At 39.8% G+C, this 22,293-nt stretch overlaps 1 protein-coding gene across 1 annotated transcript in view; it reads right to left on the reverse strand.

Annotated features, from left to right (window-relative positions):
* Nucleotides 1–627: 627 nt before the first annotated feature.
* CRYL1 (crystallin, lambda 1) overlaps nucleotides 628–22,293 on the reverse strand; it is a gene marked incomplete at its 5' end in the record, with an annotated part of 53,816 nt that continues 32,150 nt past the window's right edge. Inside the window, 3 exons of the mRNA XM_009084731.1 lie at nucleotides 628–1,316; nucleotides 3,155–3,261; nucleotides 15,483–15,588. Coding sequence (XP_009082979.1) covers nucleotides 1,203–1,316; nucleotides 3,155–3,261; nucleotides 15,483–15,588 — 327 coding nt within the window. The remainder of the gene's footprint in view (nucleotides 1,317–3,154; nucleotides 3,262–15,482; nucleotides 15,589–22,293) is intronic.

Raw genomic sequence — 22,293 nt, forward strand, 5'->3', positions numbered from 1 at the left:
TATATATATATGTTCCAAGTGTGTCCTTGTATGTTGAGATGTTGTGTCACCTGTAGGAAGGGATAGCAGTAAAGTATAAATGCTACACCTAAACCACTGCATACTTCCTCTATGGGGGATCAAAACAGCACATCATAGAATGGCTTGGGTTGGAAAAGACCTTAAAGATCATCTAGTTCCAACACAGATACCTGGAGATCCTTCAGCTACAGATGTTATATTCACTACAGCTGAGTCCTAAAGAAGCAGTTCTTGCTTCAGCTAATGTATAAAACAGACATGGCACCAGAGAGGGGAACTGCCTTCCCTCAGATGGTCATGGAGAAAGCTCAGACAGACTCACTACACTATACTGTCTCCCAAGCTAGCTACTAAATCAAAATCTCTTATTACTCACAGACAAGTCTTAAAATGGGGCACATATTTATGCAGCAATGTCAATGGCCAGCATCAGACATCTGGGGACAAAGCCATGGGGTATCAAGGGTATGGTCTTAAAGACCAGGCAGGTCTCTGGTAAGTCTTACAGAACCAGGGGTAGGGATGAAGGGGGAATTCTGTCCTACTCATGTTTAGATCACCATACAGGTACAGAAGTGCCAAAGGGAGGGAAAGGAGGAGCAATTCTTTCCCCTACACTACGGAACAGCAACAGATATGAGTTGAAGTGACCCTTACTGCTGCTGAGGTCTCAGTTCACTGGCCAGTGAATCTCCTCTTTGCTCAATACAACCTTCTCCTATCTGCAGTCAGTGCTATACAAATTAACCTCTCTGTCACAGTGACTGGTGGGTGAGGGCTTATTTTCTCCAGTGACAAACAGCTGATGTTTGCCTGTTTCAGATCCCTGCATAAGCAAGTATTGTTCAAGTGCTGAATTCCTAAGCAAGCTGAAAAATGCATTATTTAAAACATGATTGCGTTCCAGCATTGCACAATATTAATATTGCTAAAGCTACTTAATGCTTACACACCTAATGCATTGATACAGTAATTTTAATGAATTTCAACTGAACTTTTTAATAACTGTTTCTAGTTATTCATGAATTATGTCATGACAAATTTGGACCAAATGTTTCATTGGTCTCTTCATGTGCACATATCATTGGCTGCACATTCAGTCTCTTCTGCATGACTCAAAATTTCCACATGCTATGAAGATCTGCTCTTCGTTTGGTCTCTCCTGTTAGACAAGGTGCACCTTAGTCAGATTTCATTTGTGTTTTCAGTTTGGCAAGACCAGTGAGGCATTCGTCTCTCCATTTTCTCCTGGCATCCAGGCCTTTTGGAACAACTGGAATTTTTTCAGACATTGCCTGGAACAGAAAATTTAAGATGATTAAATCTCACATTCTGAGTAAAGAGTTTCTCACCAGCATTGTTTTCCTGCTTTTCCTGCATCAGCCCAATCCACACAAACTACCATTTAGTCTGTCACATGCAATAGGTCACTAATTCTTTACATGAGTGACTGGAAATGAGCTAACAAGAAGAGAAGTGATCCCACTTGGAAAAGGTTGGCCTGAATGTGTCAATGAAGATGACTACAGAAACAACAAAGCATCAGCCTCTTCTCTTGTTTTGTTCCAGGCAGCCTCTGTCTGGTCTCTTTGATAATAATCTGTTATTAAGCATGAAGGAGGCAACCTGGCTATTTATGTGGCCGAAAACATGCTCTAAATCAGATTCCCATGTGTGTTTTTAAAGCTGTGGTGTCTCTTCTAGTTCCCAATAAATGTAATGAGGGATACCATGTTTATTAAAAACATTTTGTCTTAAGAGTGCCAGTTATAATAAAAATGACAGGGGAAGACACATAACAAACTCAGGGAAAAAAAAGTATTTCTGAGTGCACAAAGTTGTCTTCAAAGTGACAAAGAAAAAAAGCTGCTTTGAGAGTGTAGTTTGAGATCACAAGGTTTTCTTTGCCAAAATAGTACCTGAGGTCTTAGACTTCATAGGCAAGTGTTGAGAAACTGGGTGAAACCTGGACCTGCTACCAATGACTGGCAAGCTGTGGTCACTCCAGAAAAAAATCAGGAGGAGGGACAAAGGAGTAAGATAAGAAATGTTTAATGATTTACTGTAAGAGAGGATCATTGCAAGCCCATCTTTGGCACTGAAAATAATAAAGAGACACAGAAACAGATGTTGAAGTGGAATCCAGCTTTCTAGAAAGAAACCCAAACTGTTTCATATCAGTTAAAAGCTTCTAATTGTGAATAACTCCACAATTATTATTTATTGTTATTACAAGCAGTCTATGTTGTTTAAGCATAAAAGAATCTCTTTCCTTTTTAACATAGCTGATGTTGAAATTGCATTAACATAAATAGGAACAAAACTGCTGTCTTCCAGACAGACTGCCTCCGTATTTGGAACTAATCTCTGACAGCTGATTAGGAATCATTCAACACGTGCACGTGTTCTTTAGCGAAGTGTTAAAAAAGGCAACTATGAAAAGGCAGAGTTAGGAAATTACAATACTTCAGTTAATTCCTATGGTCATTCAAAATAGCCTCATAGTGAGTATAAGCAAATTGTTTATACTCACTCGCTTAGAAATGTTAACAGACAAACTAGATTCCAATCCAGAACAGCACTTAAACACATCTTATCTTGAAACACGCAAGCAACCTTACCAGACTGCTCACATGCTTAATTTAAATCTGTATTTCCATGCATTACAGACTGGAACTCTAGTTTGTAAAGTATATAAAACAAAAAAAAGGACACCCAGAAGGAAAAAAGGTATAAGGTTTATGCAGGAAGATGAAATAGGAGGAAGACACAGGAAGAAAACTCATGTAGGAAAGGAGGCTGTGCATATTATGGTGAGAGGACAGGGGACAGAAGTGGTAAGAAATAGCATGGAGGACTTAATGTCAATAACCCATAGTTGTTAACAGTTGACTCCTCTGTCTAGTCATAATGTTACTCAGCTGCTAGGTCACTTTCCCATATGTATGCCCAAGTGCTTTGAAAAGGGACTCCCATGCATTCTGTACTGATCTCTTTTGCTAAAAGTACACATTCACACGATAAATACAGACTACAGATACCTCTAGCGGTAAACTGAAAAGGTACAAATGTTGAAATCAAAGCAAAGATTCTTTGTTCTGAATGTCACTGCTTTTATCAACTCCATACTTACCTGATTAATTTTCTGCACAATTTCACCTGAAAATTCTGGAACAGGCCCAAAGGTGTTCAGAACAAGTCTCATTCCTTCAGAATATCTTTCACAATAATCTGAAATACCTAAAAAGAAGAGTGAAAAGTTAAACACAAAAAAGTTAAACAGAAATTCCTAGTTAAGGTCAGTAAGGCTGCCTGTGCTTAATCACCGTCTTAAATCAGAGACCCAAAAAAAGGACTGCTCTTATGATTAAGACACTTAATTGTCATCAAGGAAAAATGGATTCTATCCACCACATTTCCATTAAGGTTCATGGAAAAATAATTTAGGACACGCCTTCATTGCAAAACCAATTGATGTTACATACCAGCAGGCAATGCTATGTGAGGGGTGTAGCACACAACCACAGATATACTTGTGCTTTGTATCGTAAGACCAGAAAGCTTCCCTGTCCAGTGCCCATGAGGAGAGTGCTCTTACCTCTCCTCTCCTCCTGTTCAGTGTGCGTCACATCTGTTGAAGCATTACCATCATTATTTTTCCTTATTAACCTGAAGTATGTCAAGAACAATGTGGCTCAGGGGGAAAGGAATGGAGACTCAGGTGGCTTCCAGTGAAGGAAAAAGGCTTAAGGAGGAACAAATGGATCTTCCAGATCAATACCTTACATTGCAACTGAGGTTAGCAACAGGGATTTGGCCTTTATGACCCTCTTTGACAGCTGAACACTTCCAGAAGGAGATGGGATCCACCTTATTAACCAGGGGAAATAAGAGTGTGGTTACACAACTACAACATTGTTGGAACAACTGAGGTGGGTGGGGGATGGCTCACACAACTGGAGTGCTGCAATGGACAGATACACATTGCTGGAAAGTCAAGCAGGAGAGACAAAGAGGGAGTGTGCAGGCCCTTTAAAGGAGCAGATCAAATGTATGGAGCTATTCTTCAGGATGGGCAACTAGCCGAGTGAAAGCCTGTGGGTCAGCACCAGTGGAGAGGCCAGTAAAGAATGGCATCCTCCAAACACAAGAACAATCCATCGTGATATTCAGGAAGACAAGCAGATGTATCAAGAGATTTACTTGGATGAGTTCCAGTGCAAAAAGCTGTCATGTAGCAGGTGGAAGCAGGGACAGCCTGTAAAGAAGAAATTGAGAAACACTGCCTAGGCACATAGCGATGTTGTGGGGAAAGCCAAAGATCAGCTCCAGTTGAGACTTGCAGGGACGTTAAGGCAACAAGAAGAACTTTTACTGTTAATAACAGCCCTTGCTGTTATTTGAATGCCTTTGTGAGGTGTTTTCCATTGTATTTTAAAAATCATGCCAGTAAATGCACCAAAGTCATCATTTAAGATCTTCAGATGACTGAAGGCAAATATTGCACCCATCTTCAGAAAAGGTGAAAAGAATGATCTGGGATACTACAGGCCAATCAATCTCACTGCTGTCACTGAGAAAATATAAAAGCAATTCCACTTGAAACAAGTTCCTGGGCACAGAAATAAGAAGAAAGTAACTCTGACAGCCAGCATGTAGTCACCAATGGGTATGCCATGGTGTAAATTATGTCTGACTGACCTCATTGCCCTCTGTGATAAAATAACTGGATTTGTGGAAAATTGGAAAGTAGTGGGTATCATTTACTTCAATTTCAGAAGGGCATTTGACATGGTCTTCTATGATTCTTGTATCAAAGTTAGGACATTACGGTCTGCCTCTTTGGGCAAGTAGATGCACAAAAAAATGGGTCAGATACTCAGGCTCAGAGGTAGTGCTTAATGGGTTGTACTCTACTTGGAGGACAGTGAAAATAAATTATTGCAGGAATCTGTCCTAAGAGTTGTACTGCTTAACAGCACTTGCTCCTAACATTTGTGAATGATCAAATCAATCAAGTCGAATTGTGTGGGGGTGGGAGACTGCAGAGGGGATGGACAGGCTGATACATTGGAAGGCAAGGTTGCCCTTAGACGGATTCGAGGAATGGGCCAATATACACCTTTAAAAAAATGAACAAGGACATATGCAAGATTCTGCACCTCAGAAGAAAGAGCTCCTTGCAACAGCAGAGGATTGTGAAATTCAAGAACTCATAGTCACGGCAAGCAGCAAGCTGCATGTGAACCTACAGTGTGCCCTGGCAGCAAAGAGGGCCAACAACATCCTGGACTGTGTTAACTAATTGAAGTTAGTTAACAGTAGATTGAAAGAAGTGATTAACTTCCATGACATTCATTAGACTGCATCCAGCATACTGCATTCAGTTTGGGGCTTCCTAATACAGAAAAAAAGTTGGTAAACTGGAACAACTTCAGCAAAGGCCACAAAAATGGTGGGGGTTGGAGGACTTGTCCTGTGAGGAGAGGCTGGAGGAGCTGGGCTTGTTCAGCCTGGAGCAAAGATGGTTTTTGTGGAGAGTTTACAGGAGCAGCTCCCCAGTGCTGCAGCAGCACCTGTGGGGAGGTCAGTGAGCAGACAGAGATAGGCTCTTTACAGCTGTTGCACAGCAGAAGGACAAGAGACAACAGATGCAGTTTGAAATGAGAGGTTCAGGCTGGACACTCAAGCACTGGCCCAGGTTTTACCCACAGAGGTTGTGCAGTCTGCATCGCTGGGGTTTTTCAAGGTTGAGGCATTAGCAAGTAAGTGAAATGACAAATGCACCAAAAAGAGAAATCATTTAGCCAGACATACACATCTAGTAGGCTTTTAGTGCTATTAACTACCACATAATCAAGAAAGGGTAAGGCAGCCTTTCCCAATCAGAAAGTCATGAGCTGCACCAAAAGAGTAAGTGAGCAATGCTTGTCTGGCAGTACACAAGTCAACACTAGTAAGAACGTGATTATCCTGAACACCCTAGGTCTGAGAACTACTGCTTGTGACAATCTTTTTTTTCCTGAGAACCACAGAGACTGAAAAATTTGCATCCTCAACTCTCTTTTTATTAGCTAATTATCAAGGCAAATACAAGAAACATGCAGAAGACAAAGACAAGCAACTACAGGCAGCAGTTCTTTCATGAAGACTCAGAAGATTGTACACACTGAGAAGCATGAACAAGAACTACTCATGGTCTTATCTAACCACAAAATGCAGGTGGGCCTAACCATCACACAAAAGAATGCAACTCAGGTCAAGAGTCATTAAGTAATCTCTTTCCTAAATAGATTGTAGACAGTTCCTAGGAATGCAATACTGTGTGATATCAGTACCATAGAAGTCATGCCTGTCTAACCATAAAATGGTTGAGGTTGAAAGATGGAAGAATGAATGGAAACCTCTGACTGCTGACAATTATGTATCATAAGCTACAACAGTTACACTACTCAACACATTGAAATTGTTTAAAGTACAGGTTTTCCTAAAGACCCAAGGTCAGTATGACTATGGAGAACACTCTTGTTTCTGAACCAAAGACAGGACTTCCAAAGGACAGTCTCAAGAAAGTATTAAGTTTCCTTCAGCACTCAGATCATGATGACTGTCAGATAAACAACTGAAAGGACAGAATGGGAAAACATGTCCATTGCATAAGAGTAACATGGGGAGATTTGAGAGTATTCAACTCTCTTAAAAATAGGCTAGAAACATTCTCCAGTATCAGAAGAAAGGAGGCTCTAAGAAAAACAGCAGTCTTGTTAAGTAGCTCGAACCTATATGTGGTGCTAAGAGTGTGAGAATCAGCATTCTGTCAGCTTGTTTCCTTTTGTTATCTACGCATGGGAGCATATGTGTTCCTAGAATACAATCTAGTGTATTCTGGCTTCCCCAATACAAGAAGGGAGATCAGCCAGTCATACGGGTATATTGGTACTCTCATTATATGGAAAATCAGTATTTTGCACAAGTTTCTTGATTGACACACAGCCAGAAACCTTCAGATTGCCTAGTGGGCTGCAAAACATCACTGGCAGGAAGTGAGATTCAGGAAGAGAAGCATTACTGTGGGATGTGGACCAGGCTGTGATACAGTCTTAGCTCTTCACTGAGGGAATAAGCAGAAACCATCTGCTTCCATAAACATTCTGGAAAGGACCACTGGTTATCAGGGTTTACTGATCATACTCTGTCATTAGTGTGTTTGCCTGTTACATCATAACTAACAGCTGGGCTCACAGACTTTGGAACCTGAAGCCAATCCAGACTGACCTACAGGAGATAGCTATCCACATAAGCAATCTTGGGAACCCAAGACAATTCTGGATGAGACTCATGCACCAACCACAAGACAAAGATATTTACATTTCAACCTGCTCATGTGAACTTTTTCTTTTAACATTGAGGAGTCTGAGCAAAAATGTCCGCACATCATGCAACATCACAGAACGTTCCCAGATGTAGAAGCAGAAATGACAGAGATTGAAGAGTGCAGAACTATGTTGGGTACACCTTGCTAATTCACAGCTCCTAGCAACAGGTGTTGCCAGCTGGACGATGACAAAATAAAAAATGGCAAATCAGTACAACAGGTGTTGCCAGCTGGACAATGACAAAATAAAAAATGGCAAATCAGTTGAATATGGCAAGTCAAGAAAATTCCCATTAGCAATTGGCAAGAAAAGGCATGGTAAACAGAGCAGTGTCAGTAACCAGTTATTCTGGTGCTCGTCCAGCTGACACTTAGACCAGTGCAGAATGGCGTGGGTTTGGTACTTTTCCAAAAGTCAAGGGGAGCCTTACAAACATCAAGTAAGCTTGTGCAATGCTACCATAGATCTGAATAGTTTTGATTCTGGTACAGTCAGGAGAAGGTAGAAGAAAAGACTGCATGTCAGGAATCTTTTTCACAGGCCTCAAGTTAAAGAGATAAATAACATTCATCTTGGGAAAGATGAATGCTTGGATATAGCTGATTCATTTACCTGGTGAATGTGAACTCCTGAGCTGGACATGCACTTCAAAGCTCACTCAGCCAGCTAGACCTGGAATTCGAGCTTCTACTGTCAGTTCACCTACTGCTGGAATGAATCAGAACAATTTCTAGGTGGGTGTAAGCTCATCAATGCAACAGAGACATGCCAAATGCAGGCTAGGTAATACAATTCCCTCGCTGCTTATAACGTATGAATTAAAAGAAGCCTTATGCAAAGTCAGCAAAATAGGAAAAAGTGACAAAAAAAGTTATGGGTCTAGAGAAGAGCAGGAACATTAGTGCAGCTGATCTCAAGATTGTGGCTGAAATGGCAACACACAGACACATATACTACATACCAGCAGTGGACACTGCAAAATCTTTCAAGTCTCGAGTGAAGGAAATAGACCAAAAGTTATAACATGCACATGGTCTTACTCAAGGATTAAAGAAAATAATAATTTCGAAATAAGTAACTCAAGATAGTACTCCCAGTGTGAAATGTCAGTGGCAACAACTGCAATTTTGATTTGGATTCAATAATCAGGATCAGCTATATACTGTCAGCTTCAAGAAGGCACTTGAGCAATGGGGAGTATTGCTGGCAAAATCACTTTGCTTTTCAACTGCTAACTCAAAATTAGCAAATATTTGACTCTGAGCCTTTAGACTTAGAAGTCCTTTGGTACAAAGGTCAGGGCTATTGCAAAGGTGGATGAGAAGAGCCCTTTAACTTTAATCCTTGTTGATACTACCCAGGGAGAAGCTTAAACTGGAAGAATTAACATTGGCAAACAGTGTGAGGCAGACAGGAGCGCACCTGGGAGATGGGGAAACAGAAAGAAGATGACAAATGGTGCTGTTAAAAAGCCATCTCTCCTTGCATCCAGTTCTGTGCCCACACTCTGCCCCACTACCTCCAGCTGGAGAACAAGAATAATGTAAGATGCATCTGGGACAAAGAAAGAGGATGAGGTTTATATGGTTTGTTGTCCTCTTGTCTATATGGTTTGTTGGCTCCCTATCTAAACCTCCATATTCCTTGCAGACACTCACTTCATCAACACTGGAGGAAAAGAGGCCATGGGAGAAGGCAGATGCTGCAGCAGGCAACTGAGAACTATGAACAGAGAAGAGAAATACCTCCAGGGAAAGCAGGAGTTCTCTGAATCTTCCTTCCACCACTTACTCACAGCTATGGCAGAGAGTGGAAGAAGAACAACGAATAAAAAAAGTTCTAAGGGAGTAGTGGATGCAGGATTATAGAGATGAAAAGGGGAATACTATCTTTTTTGGAAGTCCTAAACCCACTCAGCATTTTTGACTTCTACAGTATTGTTACAGGAACATGTTATCACAAGCTAGACAAGGGCATTGATTGAAGGCTCTTCAGATGCCCATATGTATCTAGGAAACACAAGGCTCTTTATACCACCGACAAAGGAATAAGCTGCTGCTTATTCAGCTTCAATCAGACTCCAGGCAGTTTCTGAAACGAGTAATGAACTGTCCCACAGGAATTTGTTCTAATGCCCACACTTCAGGTTTGCAGGTCCTTACCCGAAGGACTTGCACTGGTGTGGTGCAAACGTGGTTACTACTGAAATGCCTCTAGTTGCATCATCAAGAATAACACAGTATTGATGAAGGAAAAGGAACTCAGGACAGATATTTCACTTAGAAACATGCATAAAATGCTCCACTGCCCTGAGAAGACCTCTTCACAAGTGAAGCTCATAAACAGAAAGGTGAAGGGACTAGTAGTAAAAAAGAAGGGAAAACACAACAGTATAAAATGTAGTATATTCATGCATTATAAATTTGTAAGCATCTTGAAGTACCTCAGCTGCTTGTATGCTAAGTCTCATCCCTTTCTCTTCCTAAGACAGACAACAGGCATGAGTGCTGAAGGATGCAAGCAAGCAAACTTGGTAAACCAGTCTGGCAAGGAGACTACACATGGGGCAAAACAAGGAAGGCACTGAGATATTTGTGAGGGAAACAAGAGACAGGAGCAAGTGTTACTGGCATGGACAAGGAACATGCCAAAGATAGAGGGTGCTTCACAATAGTGAGTATTAACTTGATGACTTTCAACCTGATGAACAGCATAATAAGATACTGTAATGACTCAAAAAAAGCAGGCAAGATGGTCAAGCCACTGATGCAATAGCATCAACAATTTGAAAAGTTTGGGGTGGGGTTGACTTTAGCACGTAAAATTTAAGAAGAGGCTGCACTGAAAGATGAGTATGGATGACAACAATAAAAGAAGTGACATATTTCTGGAACATCATGTAGGAATCTGACATGGTTAGGCTCTGTTCAGAGAAACAAAAGTCCGAAATTCTTTGTTTTACTGATAGACACTACATCTCCAAGGGAAACTTTCTAAATGCCCCCTAACTTCACCAAGGGTGTGTCTGAACAGACTGATGCTCTTAGTTAGGGTGTGAATTCACAGGACACTTCCTACACTACATTAATTCCCATATGAATTCACTTAAGACTAGTTGCATGAATACTTTCAAGTACCTCAAGAAAGTGGTAACACCAAAAAAGTTTTATTCTTGCTGTCCTCATGTTACCATCTCAACAGCAATGCACAAATATTTTTGCAGGTTTGCTGTGAGCTGGATCAAGGAATTAAACTGAGTCAATATGAACCACTTATTTAGTTAGATCAGTTTCAAATCAGGGATGAATTTCACATTGAGCCACTTGGTGACCACACACATTCTTTCATTAGCATAAGGGAGAAGGATGCACCAAGGTATGTTCTTTGGGACTCATCTCTAATGACTGGAGTAATAAAGCAGTAAGAATTCCTGTGCAAAGTCATGTGTTCCTTTCAGAAAGCAGAGGAAACCACTTTACACCTAAGAGTCCATAGAAGGAAACTGGTGCACAGCAGCCAGTATGCTGAAAAATTCACACCTTGACTTACTGCACATAAACCTTTACATACAGAAAAAGCTCTGCAGCTCCACAGGTGCAAACATCAATTCTAGAAGGACTATAAACTGCTTTCTTCAGCCTATTGGAAAGGAGATTGAAGTTGTGTAAACATATATGACATAGCTTGTGGGTTCATGAAAAAAGAGGGATTTTTATGATTATGTACCACTGTGATACTTCATCTCAGTCTCTTACAAGTATTGCTGAATTAGGTCAAGATATTTTATCATCCTTAAACATAACACATAGGTTTGGACAGAAAAGCAGGTGATCTTCCTTTTCTTAGATTTTACTGCCTTAGAGGTCCTCACATCTGCTGACTAGCTTGTGGTACAAAAGCTAGGTTTGCTCCCTATACAGCAGCATTGAAGCAGCAGCCACAGCAAAAAAAAATAAATCTCTGCTCCTGAACCAACCAGCTTGCCTGTTTAGAGCAATTGTTAAAAACCATGCTTGGAAAGGTCTTGCCTAGCCAGACAAGAAAAATTTCCTTCCTTTGAAGTATGACTTAGAATTCCCCCGTTTCTTTTTCATATTTTGTGCTTTTTATACAGCACAATCACTTTGTTCCTATCATCCGAAACCAATTCACCTGACAGGTGCTTTCAAAACAATGAACAACTATTCCCACTTTCAGCAAGAGAAACAATTTTGATCATGAAGACTCATTCCTATCTTACTGGATATTTGTACTTACATAACAGGGACAATACATCAGCCCCAATTTCCACACAACTCCTGTAAGCACCTGTATGAATACCATAGTGAGTGACAGGTAGAATATACTCCTGGAATGGTGTTTATGTAAATGTAGGAGAGGAAATAGCAACAAAGATCCTGCAACTTCCTCCCATCCAGCTCTTCTGCTAATATTAGCATTTTAGATCCAGATTAAATTCCTGTTGTATCTTACTAAATAACCCACTAATAAAATAACTGAAATAAAATAAAATGACTGATCTAAGCCAACTGCAAAATATATATGAAGAACTTCTGCTGCAAACTTGTAAAACACGGTATATGATAGTTTAGCCTCTGGTTTTACAGAGGGTGGGGTTTTTTTCAAGGGCTTAAAAGGAGCTGACAATTCAAGAAATAAGAGGTACAATCTTACTGAGGCTGGCTCATCTTCAGTATATTCACAGATAGCCAGGTACATATACAGGTGGGACATTGTGTCTGCTAACACAATCCCACAATAAGTAGACAGGTAAACTGACTCTAGTGAAGCTACTGATCTTCCTTGTAAAAGACTTAACAGCATTTGTTGCAACGCTGCCATGTGAAACCATAAGAGGACAAACTCAAAAAACAGAGCTTACTGAAACTGAAATCAGCATCAATTTTATTTGCTGAAACCAACAATCAACATTATAATATTATGCAAGTTGGATGTGCTTTCTTCCCCCCCCAAAGCGGTTTTTCCTTCCTGTCTGTTGCAATTTACTTCTCAAACTGCTGTTGCTGTTTCTGCTCCTTTTAATGACTTGATGCTGTCACTTTATTCCACGTTCAAGGCTGTTGGCTCACTGCCATATATTAAACATTCCTAAAATTCATGCATGGATTAACTAGTAACCTAAAGTGGCCTGGATAATAGGCTTGATAGGATCATTTATGAATATGGAGGAAAGGAAGTAAGAACTAACACAGGGGAAATGTGGCATTAGCACATAGGAAGTTCATGGGAGGATTGTGATGTATGCATCCCACAGGGAAAGAAAAAACACCGATCTCAGTAAAAATTAAATGGAATAATATTCTTTATTCAAAACCAAACAAAAATGTCACATGACTCTAAAAAAAAAAAAAACCGACTCTCCCACAGAAAACACTTTTTCTCTCACATGCCTCCTTCATCCCTACCATTCTTCCTTACAGATTAACAGAGAGTATAAGATTGTGGGCAACTAATACCTTGTGGCTGTGAAGAAAGGCAGTTGCCGTGGAGTTGGTGAAGCTGATAATCACACTAACAAGATAGAGGGAGCTTATCATATCTACCTCCATTTCCCACCACTGATAAATATATCAGTGAGTCTTGGGGAACACCATTAGTGACCAGTCCCCAGCTGAATGTAACTCCATTCCCCACCACTCTCTGGGCCCAGCCATTCAGCCGGTTTTTTACCCAGGGAAGAGTGCACTCATTGAAGCTATGAGCAGACAGTTTCTCCAGGAGAAAGTTGTGTGAAATGGTGTCAAAGGCTTTACTGAAGTCCAAGCAGACAACATCCAGAGCTTTTCCCTCATCCACTAAGCGGGTCATCTTGCCACAGAAGGAAGTCAGGTTACTCAAGCAAATCCTTGGCAATCAAAAGCTGGGGCATACTATCCGATATTACATGAAGCAATATTGGACAATCAAAGAGAAGTTAGCACTGGTATGGAACTATGAACACAAGCCATCACATGTCCTGACATCAACAATTTTGATTTAAACCATCTCCGATGAGAACAAGAGCCTGAGTCAGTCTGTGAGCACATAAACAGGAGCAGCTCTAGACTCAGTGACAATGCAAAGTGCAAGAGTTGAGCAATATCTCTCATGATCCAAGTTACTGAACAAGCTGACAAGGTGCTTTTGTTGAAGTGGCCCAGCACAAATGTACTTATTATGTCATTTTAAGGCTATTTTAGTTGAGAATATTATTTAATGTTAAAATAACTCTACAGGTGTAAATTGGTTTTGTATTTTGCAAGCCCATTACCAGACCATTCTTTTGGTTTATCAGTTTCTTGGATTATATTTCATAAATTTTCTTCCTCTGATCTGGAATACTAAAATTCCCAACGGAAGGCATAATTAAATCTAGAAGCTGGATAATTTCTGCCATTAATAAACAACCTACCAGTAGCATATGTTACATAAAACTGGTTTGAGCTAGGAAATTTCAGAAATTACTTTGTAAAGATGACTACTTCCTGATGGGAAGAAGGAAGCTAAGCTGCATCATGATGGCACATTAAATGCCAAAGAGCATTCCAGGGAGAGCCCCAAAACTAACCCAGATGACTTACGTGATTCCATTTATCTGAAGTAAACACTGTTTTAGAATTAAGGAGTCTAAACTACAGATTAAAGAAAAAAAAAAGATTCACAAGTGCGATTTGATCTCTAAAACAGATTACATGTTTTTTTGTATGAACAAATGTAGTGTTTCAGTTTTATGTTTGAGTAGAGGCAGTTCAACAAGTTACTCTGACAGAAGACCCTGTGCGTGGATGGTTCCTGCAGAGGATGGCGTGGCAGTTTAATGAAGTGGTGGGGGCAGGACTGGACAATTCTGCCCTGCAAGGCTGCAAGTAGCTTGCTAGTACTACATGCATCTGTTTTATGTAAAGAACGTATATGGCTTACATTGAGTAAGTCTAAAATCACTAGAGATGACGGAAACTGCCAGATATTAATAGATCAGAAGAGGGAAACTATTAGAAAGGTGCCACTGTTTAGAGGATAAATGTTGTTTACCTAACAATGCACAAAAGTAAACGCTTTGTGACATTTAATTCACTGATATAGAACCAAACTGACAAGCTGAAAGACTCTGGTGGAGGATCCACAATTCCACATTCAAGGCAAATTGCTTAGTCAGCCTTAAGAGACATAAGCTTCTGCCAAGTAACTGACCAACAACTAGATGTAAAATAACACTTCTAATGGTGCACTGGTATTTTATGATCTTGATTTCTAATTTTTGTTTTACCATTGTATCATTAGGCACTGCTGCATTGCCTAAAAGATCCAGTAACAGAGCAGAGGCCTATCATGTCAGGGACCATACAAAAGCAGAATAAAAATACAGCTCATAATATAACAAGCTAGTATTCACCTGATCTCCACTTCTTGAAGTTTTTGTGTTTTGTTAAAGTCTTTGCTCAAACCTTTATAATGCTGATCCACAATTTTTATTTCATTGTATGCAATTCACTTTTTATTTAGCTGGGTTTCACATATATTATATTCCAAAAACATCTGAAAAATCTGTCTCGGTTATGCAAGACATTGAACTGTTATTTGATTTCTTTGTTAAGTCAACTTTGTACACACAGTATTTTGCTGACAAAAGCAATTTTACTTCACTCAGGATCTAAGCCAGGTTAGAGCATGCCAGTTCCAGTAATATTTACACTAAGCCTTTGCTACAGATTGGAGGGTGAGTGAGACATGACACAACTCATCTATGGAAAGTGATTTTCTGTTGACACCAGATCTTTTTCAACACTTTCTGAACTTTTCCGAACTATGGGTACAGCAATGTTATCAAAGCACTGGGATGAATCTTGGAAAAAGTGAATTACACAGCTAGTGTTTTAATGATTTGCCATCCTTCATCTGACTATTTACAACAGGATAGCCAATATCCATTTCCTTCCATCAACCTCAAGTTTTAGATAAGTTTTCCTTTTCCTATCATTAAAGAGAGAGTTGCAGCAATCCTAACCTGGTTTGTTACATAACATTTCCAGAGTCTTGTGCAATGTAAGCCTTCCCTTCATATTCATAACATTTCAAACTACCTACCTTGTGCATTAAGGTGCATGGTTTCCAGAGGTCCAATAAATGCGTATCGCATTCCCAATCCATCAGACATCACAAGGTCTAGATCAGTAGGAGATATTATGCCTTCCTAAGTAGCAAAAGCACAACAGGAAGGAAGACTGGTGAATGTTTGCTTTTAATACAAAATCTCCTTTTTTTGGTATATAACTAAAAAAATTAAAGAAGCAATAAAACCTAAGGCTAGAAACAGTAGTTAGCTTGCAAAAGGAAACAACTTTTGTCATTTTGTCATTCTGTTTGTCAGAAATGACCATCTATTATGCAAGTTTTCCTGTGGTTCAGTACTAGCAGTCATTCGTATCTCTAAGACTGCTGTACGTCATAGTCCAACTACACTTTGATACATTTTGACAGTGTTTAATTTATAAATTAATATACTTTTTCATACAATATGTACTATTTGTACGTGGTAGTTTGCCTGATGCTATTACTTTCAGTAATTAATGTACTAAAACTAAACTGAGCTGTTTATGTTAACCAATACCCTTTTTTTCATAGAAACTGTGGATCTGAGAAGAAAGCAAGCATTACATTCTTAATAGCACAAGACCAAAAGAGTTTATATCAAATCTAAGTACTGTACCAACCCTTTTAGACACAGGAGTTTTGGCTGAATGTTTCACCTCCCTTCATAGTTTCTGACTTTTGGATTTTTGAGCAGAGTCTCAATTAGAAGAACAGCAATGGGTACTAATCCTGAGGCCACCTGTGAAAAAGGCTGGGACTAAACACATAGGCAATGCAGTTGCCACTCTCTCCCACAAAACTCACTGAACATTCAACCTGCACAGCCTCAACCTGCCCAAGCTTCTTGAGTTCATTGCCAGCCTGAAAATTCAGAGCTGGCCAGGACACAGAGCATGCAAAATGAAGCATTTCTTGTGTTAAAAGTTGAGCACAGCTATTTCATCCACATGGTAGCACTTGCAAGAAGGCCAACACCTCCATCAGGCTAGGGCAAGCACAGGAAAACTTGTAAAAAATGAGTTACAGTTCATTACCTTAACGATAAACTTGAGAAGAATGCTATTTATGATGAGGTTGTTTTCCATCTACAAGAAAGATGTGAATTAACTAAAATTTGTTCTAACCACTTCCATCAGATAAAGCTTGGTTTCAAGAACCTGTCCTCTTTATTCCCAAAGACATTAAAATATTTCCTTCTGGTTAGGAAGGTGGAAGAGATGTTGAACTGCTTCTAATTTGCCTTCTCACCCTACCCTGAAGGACTCTCCCCACTCACTGTCTCTTCCTTAACAAGCCCCATTGAGCTGCAGAATACAAGTACATATGCTCATCTGCCTGGCCAAAGACAGTCAATCTTTTTCTGTAAAACTTCCCTCTCACAGGACCCTGTCCGAATGCCCCTTCATATCACACAGCCATCAGCTAGAGTTACTGGCATGCAGAACAACCCTCCTGACCTGTAGTAGACATTGACATCTGAGCTAGACATCTAGACTCTCTTTATAATCACTAGGGAGAAAAAGGAAATCATCATCCTAAAGAAGGCATCTAGAACAGGTAAGATAAGTTCTCTCCTAAAAGGGCCTAATTCTCCTCACTTACTGAAAGATGAGTAAGGAGCTTGGATGTCAATGTCTACACTGTAGACATCCCACCTTAAGTGAGCTGAATCTCACCCACAGTGTCTTCCTGTGTTCATAATCTACTACTACTTTAAATGTTATAACCAAGAAGCAACATAACTTCTTCAGCTGACCACAGACATCAAGTTTCATTATCTCAGGCTTAAACAAAGACTTTTCTAAGGCAACCTCAAGTCTCAACCTGTTAGTAGGCACTGCTTCTATCAAAAACAAGCCAGTCTGAATCCCTGTTGCAGATGACTTCAGAGCTCTACCTTGCAAAGGAAACACTAATGTAATTATTAAGATCTATGCACCATATATATGCAACACACAGTTCTGGTAACAACTTAATTAGACATAAAATGGCAGGGATAAGAAAGCATAATTTTCTTCAACTTAAAGCATAGGCATGGGAAAATACCTCATCCAGAGGCAGACAGAAAGGTCTGCATAAAGATAGGACTAAATGAAAACCTCAGACAGAATTGAGATTACAGACCAGCATCAGGGTAAGTAACACAGGCACCATATGTTCTGTGAAAGATTCTTTTTTCCCCTGACATGGCAACACAACTTCTCTGAACATCATCAGCAAAGTCAACAAAAGTGCTCTTCTGCTGGGAGTGCTTCATCCAAACAATGAGTTGTGCTGGTAAAGCTGTGCTTGATGAGTGGATTTTTTTTTTTTCTCCCGTGGTTGACACGGATTTGTGGACAAAGGATTAACCACAAATTCCAGACAAGCATTTGAACCACAGCAGCAGTTAAAAATGGTAAACATAACATTAAAAGAGTTAACAGGGTCTTGAAGCACTTCAGAATCACTGCAAATTAATTTTCAAATTAAAAACTTATTTATTTCTTTACACCATAGTCCGTAGGTTTGACACTGACATCTGAAGACCAGGTGCCCCCAGAATCATGAGATGAGGTCCTTTGCTCTCAGCCTTTTGACTATTGCTGGCATTTGATGTTTACAGCTGCTAAAAGGCAAAAGTCATTGCTACCAGAAGGAAAATCTGACAGAAACCTTCAGTTGAGGTATATAGTATTCTATACATGAGCTCAGCTTCTCCTTGTCACATAGACCCTCTTAAAGAAAAGCTTTTTCCTTTTTCTCTTCAGAAATTAAAACCACATGTAACAGTAACAAATTAGACCATCCTCCCCTAGGGAATAACCCTACTCCCACTTATGCTAAGGAGATCATAAACTGGTGGAACAATTCAGCAGGGTGGGTGCAAGGTCAGCAAGGTCTCTTCCACAAGGATTGGTGTTTATGCTAAGCACTAAACAAGAAAGAGTTCCAAATCAGTTTCATTAAGTCTAGGTGTGAAATAATCCTCCGAAGGAGATTTCTCATCCCAGATTACCCTTCTTGTAAGCCTTCGCCTCCAGCACTTCTTAGAGGGAAGAGGAAGTGTTTTAAGAGTTCACTAGAAGCTCTCACAGCTACAGAATTGCGATCTTAATTTAAAACAAATTCCACCAAAATCCTCAGTGATCCCAATGGCCAGTCAAACGAGAAAATCTAGTCTTGTTCAGAATCCTCCACACTTCTTATGACAAAATTTATATACCATAATCTCATTTTCCTGGAGATTTTAATCTCCAGTGATGTCACAGTATTGTCCTAATGAGCCTTAGGTATTTTGTTAGCACTTCTCCCTATGCAGGGGCCCTTTTCACCTTTACAAAAACCTGTGGTGGTTCTGCAGTCTCCACCTTTAGGCTCTGAACCAACATGCTTGGTCCTAATCAACAGCCTTTACATCTGTGAGTCACACCCACACTGCAACTTCTGTCACGGACTTGGTTTGTAATCATATTAAATGTAACATGGCCAAAACCCCCTCAATCTTATTCTTTCTAATTCTACCAATTCCTCATGTGCTTCTACTCACTCCAGTCTGTTTATAGAGTTACTTTGGACTTCGCTGGCTCCTGGACCAGATACTTCCTGTCTCCAAGTCTGCCACTGAATCTTCTGTATCCCCCAAATCTAATATTCTTTTGTTTTTGATTTCCACTAATATACGCATTATCTCTCAGCAGCACTTGTTATACCCTTGCCTTGACTATCACTTCAATCGAGTCCCTTCCATCCACACCCTGATAAGACCTTTTTCCAGTCCTGTCATTTTGAGCATATGACTTTTCTCCTAGATCCCTCTACTAGTTCCATCTCTTTCCATTTCATAATGTTTGAAAAACTTGTCCTACGCACTTCACACCTCCTTACTTTGCTGATCTTTATCTTCCTTCTTCCATGGCACCCTCATTCACCTCGCCCTGTAAGATGTAATGCCCACTTAGTATCGACACTATTTTTAACCCCATCCCTTTAAACTTCCCTTTATGATATTCCCCCTTTTATGGGGCCACTGTAACTAGATATTTAACCCTGTACCTTATCTCTGATCTTTTGGAGAGGTCCTCTGGATAACACTGTACTATAATTAATGGTGGATAATACCTGTAATATAATTAATAGCAAGGAATTTGAAATTTAAGAAGTCTTGCCAGCATTTGAGGACTGCAAAGCCAGTCACCTGATAAGGGAGAGGTACATAAATTAGGGATTGAAGCCAATGCACCTGATTGCTGTGAAAACAAACTAAAATGGATACAGCTGAACAATTTTATTTTCCAAAAGATTAAGAAAAAATGCAAGGGTGCCCATTCTCTCATCTTTTACAATGACTACAACATAAAAGAACACCCACTTTTAAAGAACAAAGCCCACACTAAGACAGTAAGCTTTTACAAAGGAAAATAGAGACTCTTAAGACACATTCTGAAAAACAGTTTTAACATGTTCTTAAAAGCAGCTGACTCCCAGATTGTATCAGGGCTAAAAAAAGTGCTGCATTCTCCTTGCTATCTCTGCTACTGTATTTTATGACCTCCTTGCACATTACAGACGATGGCTAGGAAAAAAGGTAAGATTCCACTCAGTAATCCACAGGTAAAGGACAGTCCTAGATATTGAGAGTAAGGTTTGAGACTTCTGAACTTAAGTGTTGGTGAAACTGTTTGATTGTTATTTTCTGGATTATGTCAACCAAAGTCTTACCTTCAGAACAAGACAACACTATTTAGCACTCTTTTGAACATAATCCTGAACTACTATAGAATATATTGGTACTGGTAAAAGTACAAAAGTAAGTGTCAGGAGTGCACAGTGTGCTTCCCAGGCAAATAAAGGCAGTAAGTCTCCACTCCAAGGAGTTATGAACAAAATCAGACACACCAGTGACCACTGTCAATGAAGACATGAGAAAGTAAATAGATGGTAAAAGAGAGTAACAGAGAAAGTGGTTTGAGATATTTTTCCTGTTATTTGCCCCAGGTTTTTCTAATGTTTCCAAACTCGTAATATCAAAATTTAGGGTTGAGAAGAGAGGAATAAGGATCTTCAACCTCAGCATCTCACAGTACATCTTCTACTCTCATCATTATCAGCTTTGCAACACTTCTACCAGAGACCTAAAAATTAAAACCAAATAAGAAACCTACAAGAATACCAGTCTCACAGAGGTCCTACAGAAAGTTCTCAGATACATGACCTTAAAAGAGCCAGGCTAGAGTGCTCCTGGTATCTGCTTTGTCATGGAATAAATTTGGAGCATGAGGAGACAGAGACAATTGATGCAAAAAGTTCCTCCCACAAACACCTGCACTGCCCAAGCGTTCATGACTTGCAAGTCAAAACAATGTTCAAAAAGACATCTTGTCACAAAAAGACTAATTTGGATCCAAAATGAAACAGCTCTTTGTAGCACTCCTGCATCAAAGGAAAGCACTTGCTTGAATTACATCTTTTAGACCCATAAATGAATCTATGGTCTTTGCCCCTAAGTTCTTAAACTTTTGCATTCTTTAATCCACGTTCCTAATTATCCACATGACCAAAGTTCTCAGCACCCAACTACCTGTATGTCTCAAAACAAGTTTTCATTCATCTACTTTCCTACAAATTAGATCTCAACTTTTAGGCCCCTTAAATTTTTACCACCTCAACTCCATACTTTCCACTCCCACATTTAGTCCAGTGCTGCATGCACAGCACTCATTTTGTGCCCAGCTTTAAAATTTCAGCCTTCCTGTGTATGCTCCTGGGAGCCAGCACCTTTGGCAAAGACAAACTATCCCAATAGCCAGGTTTCTCATTGCTACTTTAACCATTTTGCCATGAATTAAGCTTCTCTCTCTTCTCCAGCATCCATGCCATGTGCAATATGAGCACCTTGTGGAGTCTTGAGCCTGAACCCAATGTGCTGTCAGAGCCTTACCTCAGATTTCTGGCTGTGTTAGAATGTCTCCTACTCTTGGACCCACATGGCAGAAGTTGGTGAGCTTCAAGCAGCATCCAGCAAGCAGATACATTTACCACATTTCATTCTATATATCCTTATCTTCACTTTCATGCTCTGTATCAGAGCCCTTCTCCCATCGTATGATCCCTGTTTCCATGCCTTATCCCTCCCAACACAGCACTGCTGTAGAAAAGAGAGAAACTGGCAGGTTGTGAGTTGCCCAACTAGATCTGGGAACTAAAACGTATCCTGCAAGCTGCTCAGTCTATTTATGATACAGTTTTCAAGATAAATGATGTTTATACAGCTGTACTGCATGTCTGTCCCACCATTAACGACTTTTAACGGTAGTTTACTACTTCCACCAGAGAAACTTCCACTAGTTTCTTTAATGAAATAATCTCAACTGACTGAAAAAAAAAACAAAACAAAAAGAGAAAACAAAAAACCCCCACCACACACACAAAAAAAAGGCCTGTCCATACAAAGGTGTCTGAAATCGGACTTTGATAACAGTATATGTGCACAAGTGTGTATGTGTAAGATCACTCCTCTGCCATTATAATACATATTTTTGAGGTAGGAATGCAAATGAGAACTTCCAAGGTTGTGTCTCAGCAAAGTCAAATAACCCAGGCAGATGTTTACATAAAGAGGCTGATTTAAGATCATTTCAAGTAGTTTCAAAATACTTGGAGACTGCTGTTCTGTTTCTCTCCTAGTTTACATATGGCATATTTATGCCCTAGTTATGTGGCAAAGAACTGATACAAGGAGGCAAAAATCCAACAGTCCTCCCATGTCACCACGGATTTTTCTCAAGCACTATGTTAAAATTAAACTAGAAACAGAAGCACTGAT

The sequence above is a fragment of the Acanthisitta chloris genome, unplaced genomic scaffold (genome assembly GCF_000695815.1).
Source record: "Acanthisitta chloris isolate BGI_N310 unplaced genomic scaffold, ASM69581v1 scaffold4981, whole genome shotgun sequence".
NCBI classification, from domain to species: Eukaryota; Metazoa; Chordata; class Aves; order Passeriformes; family Acanthisittidae; genus Acanthisitta; species Acanthisitta chloris.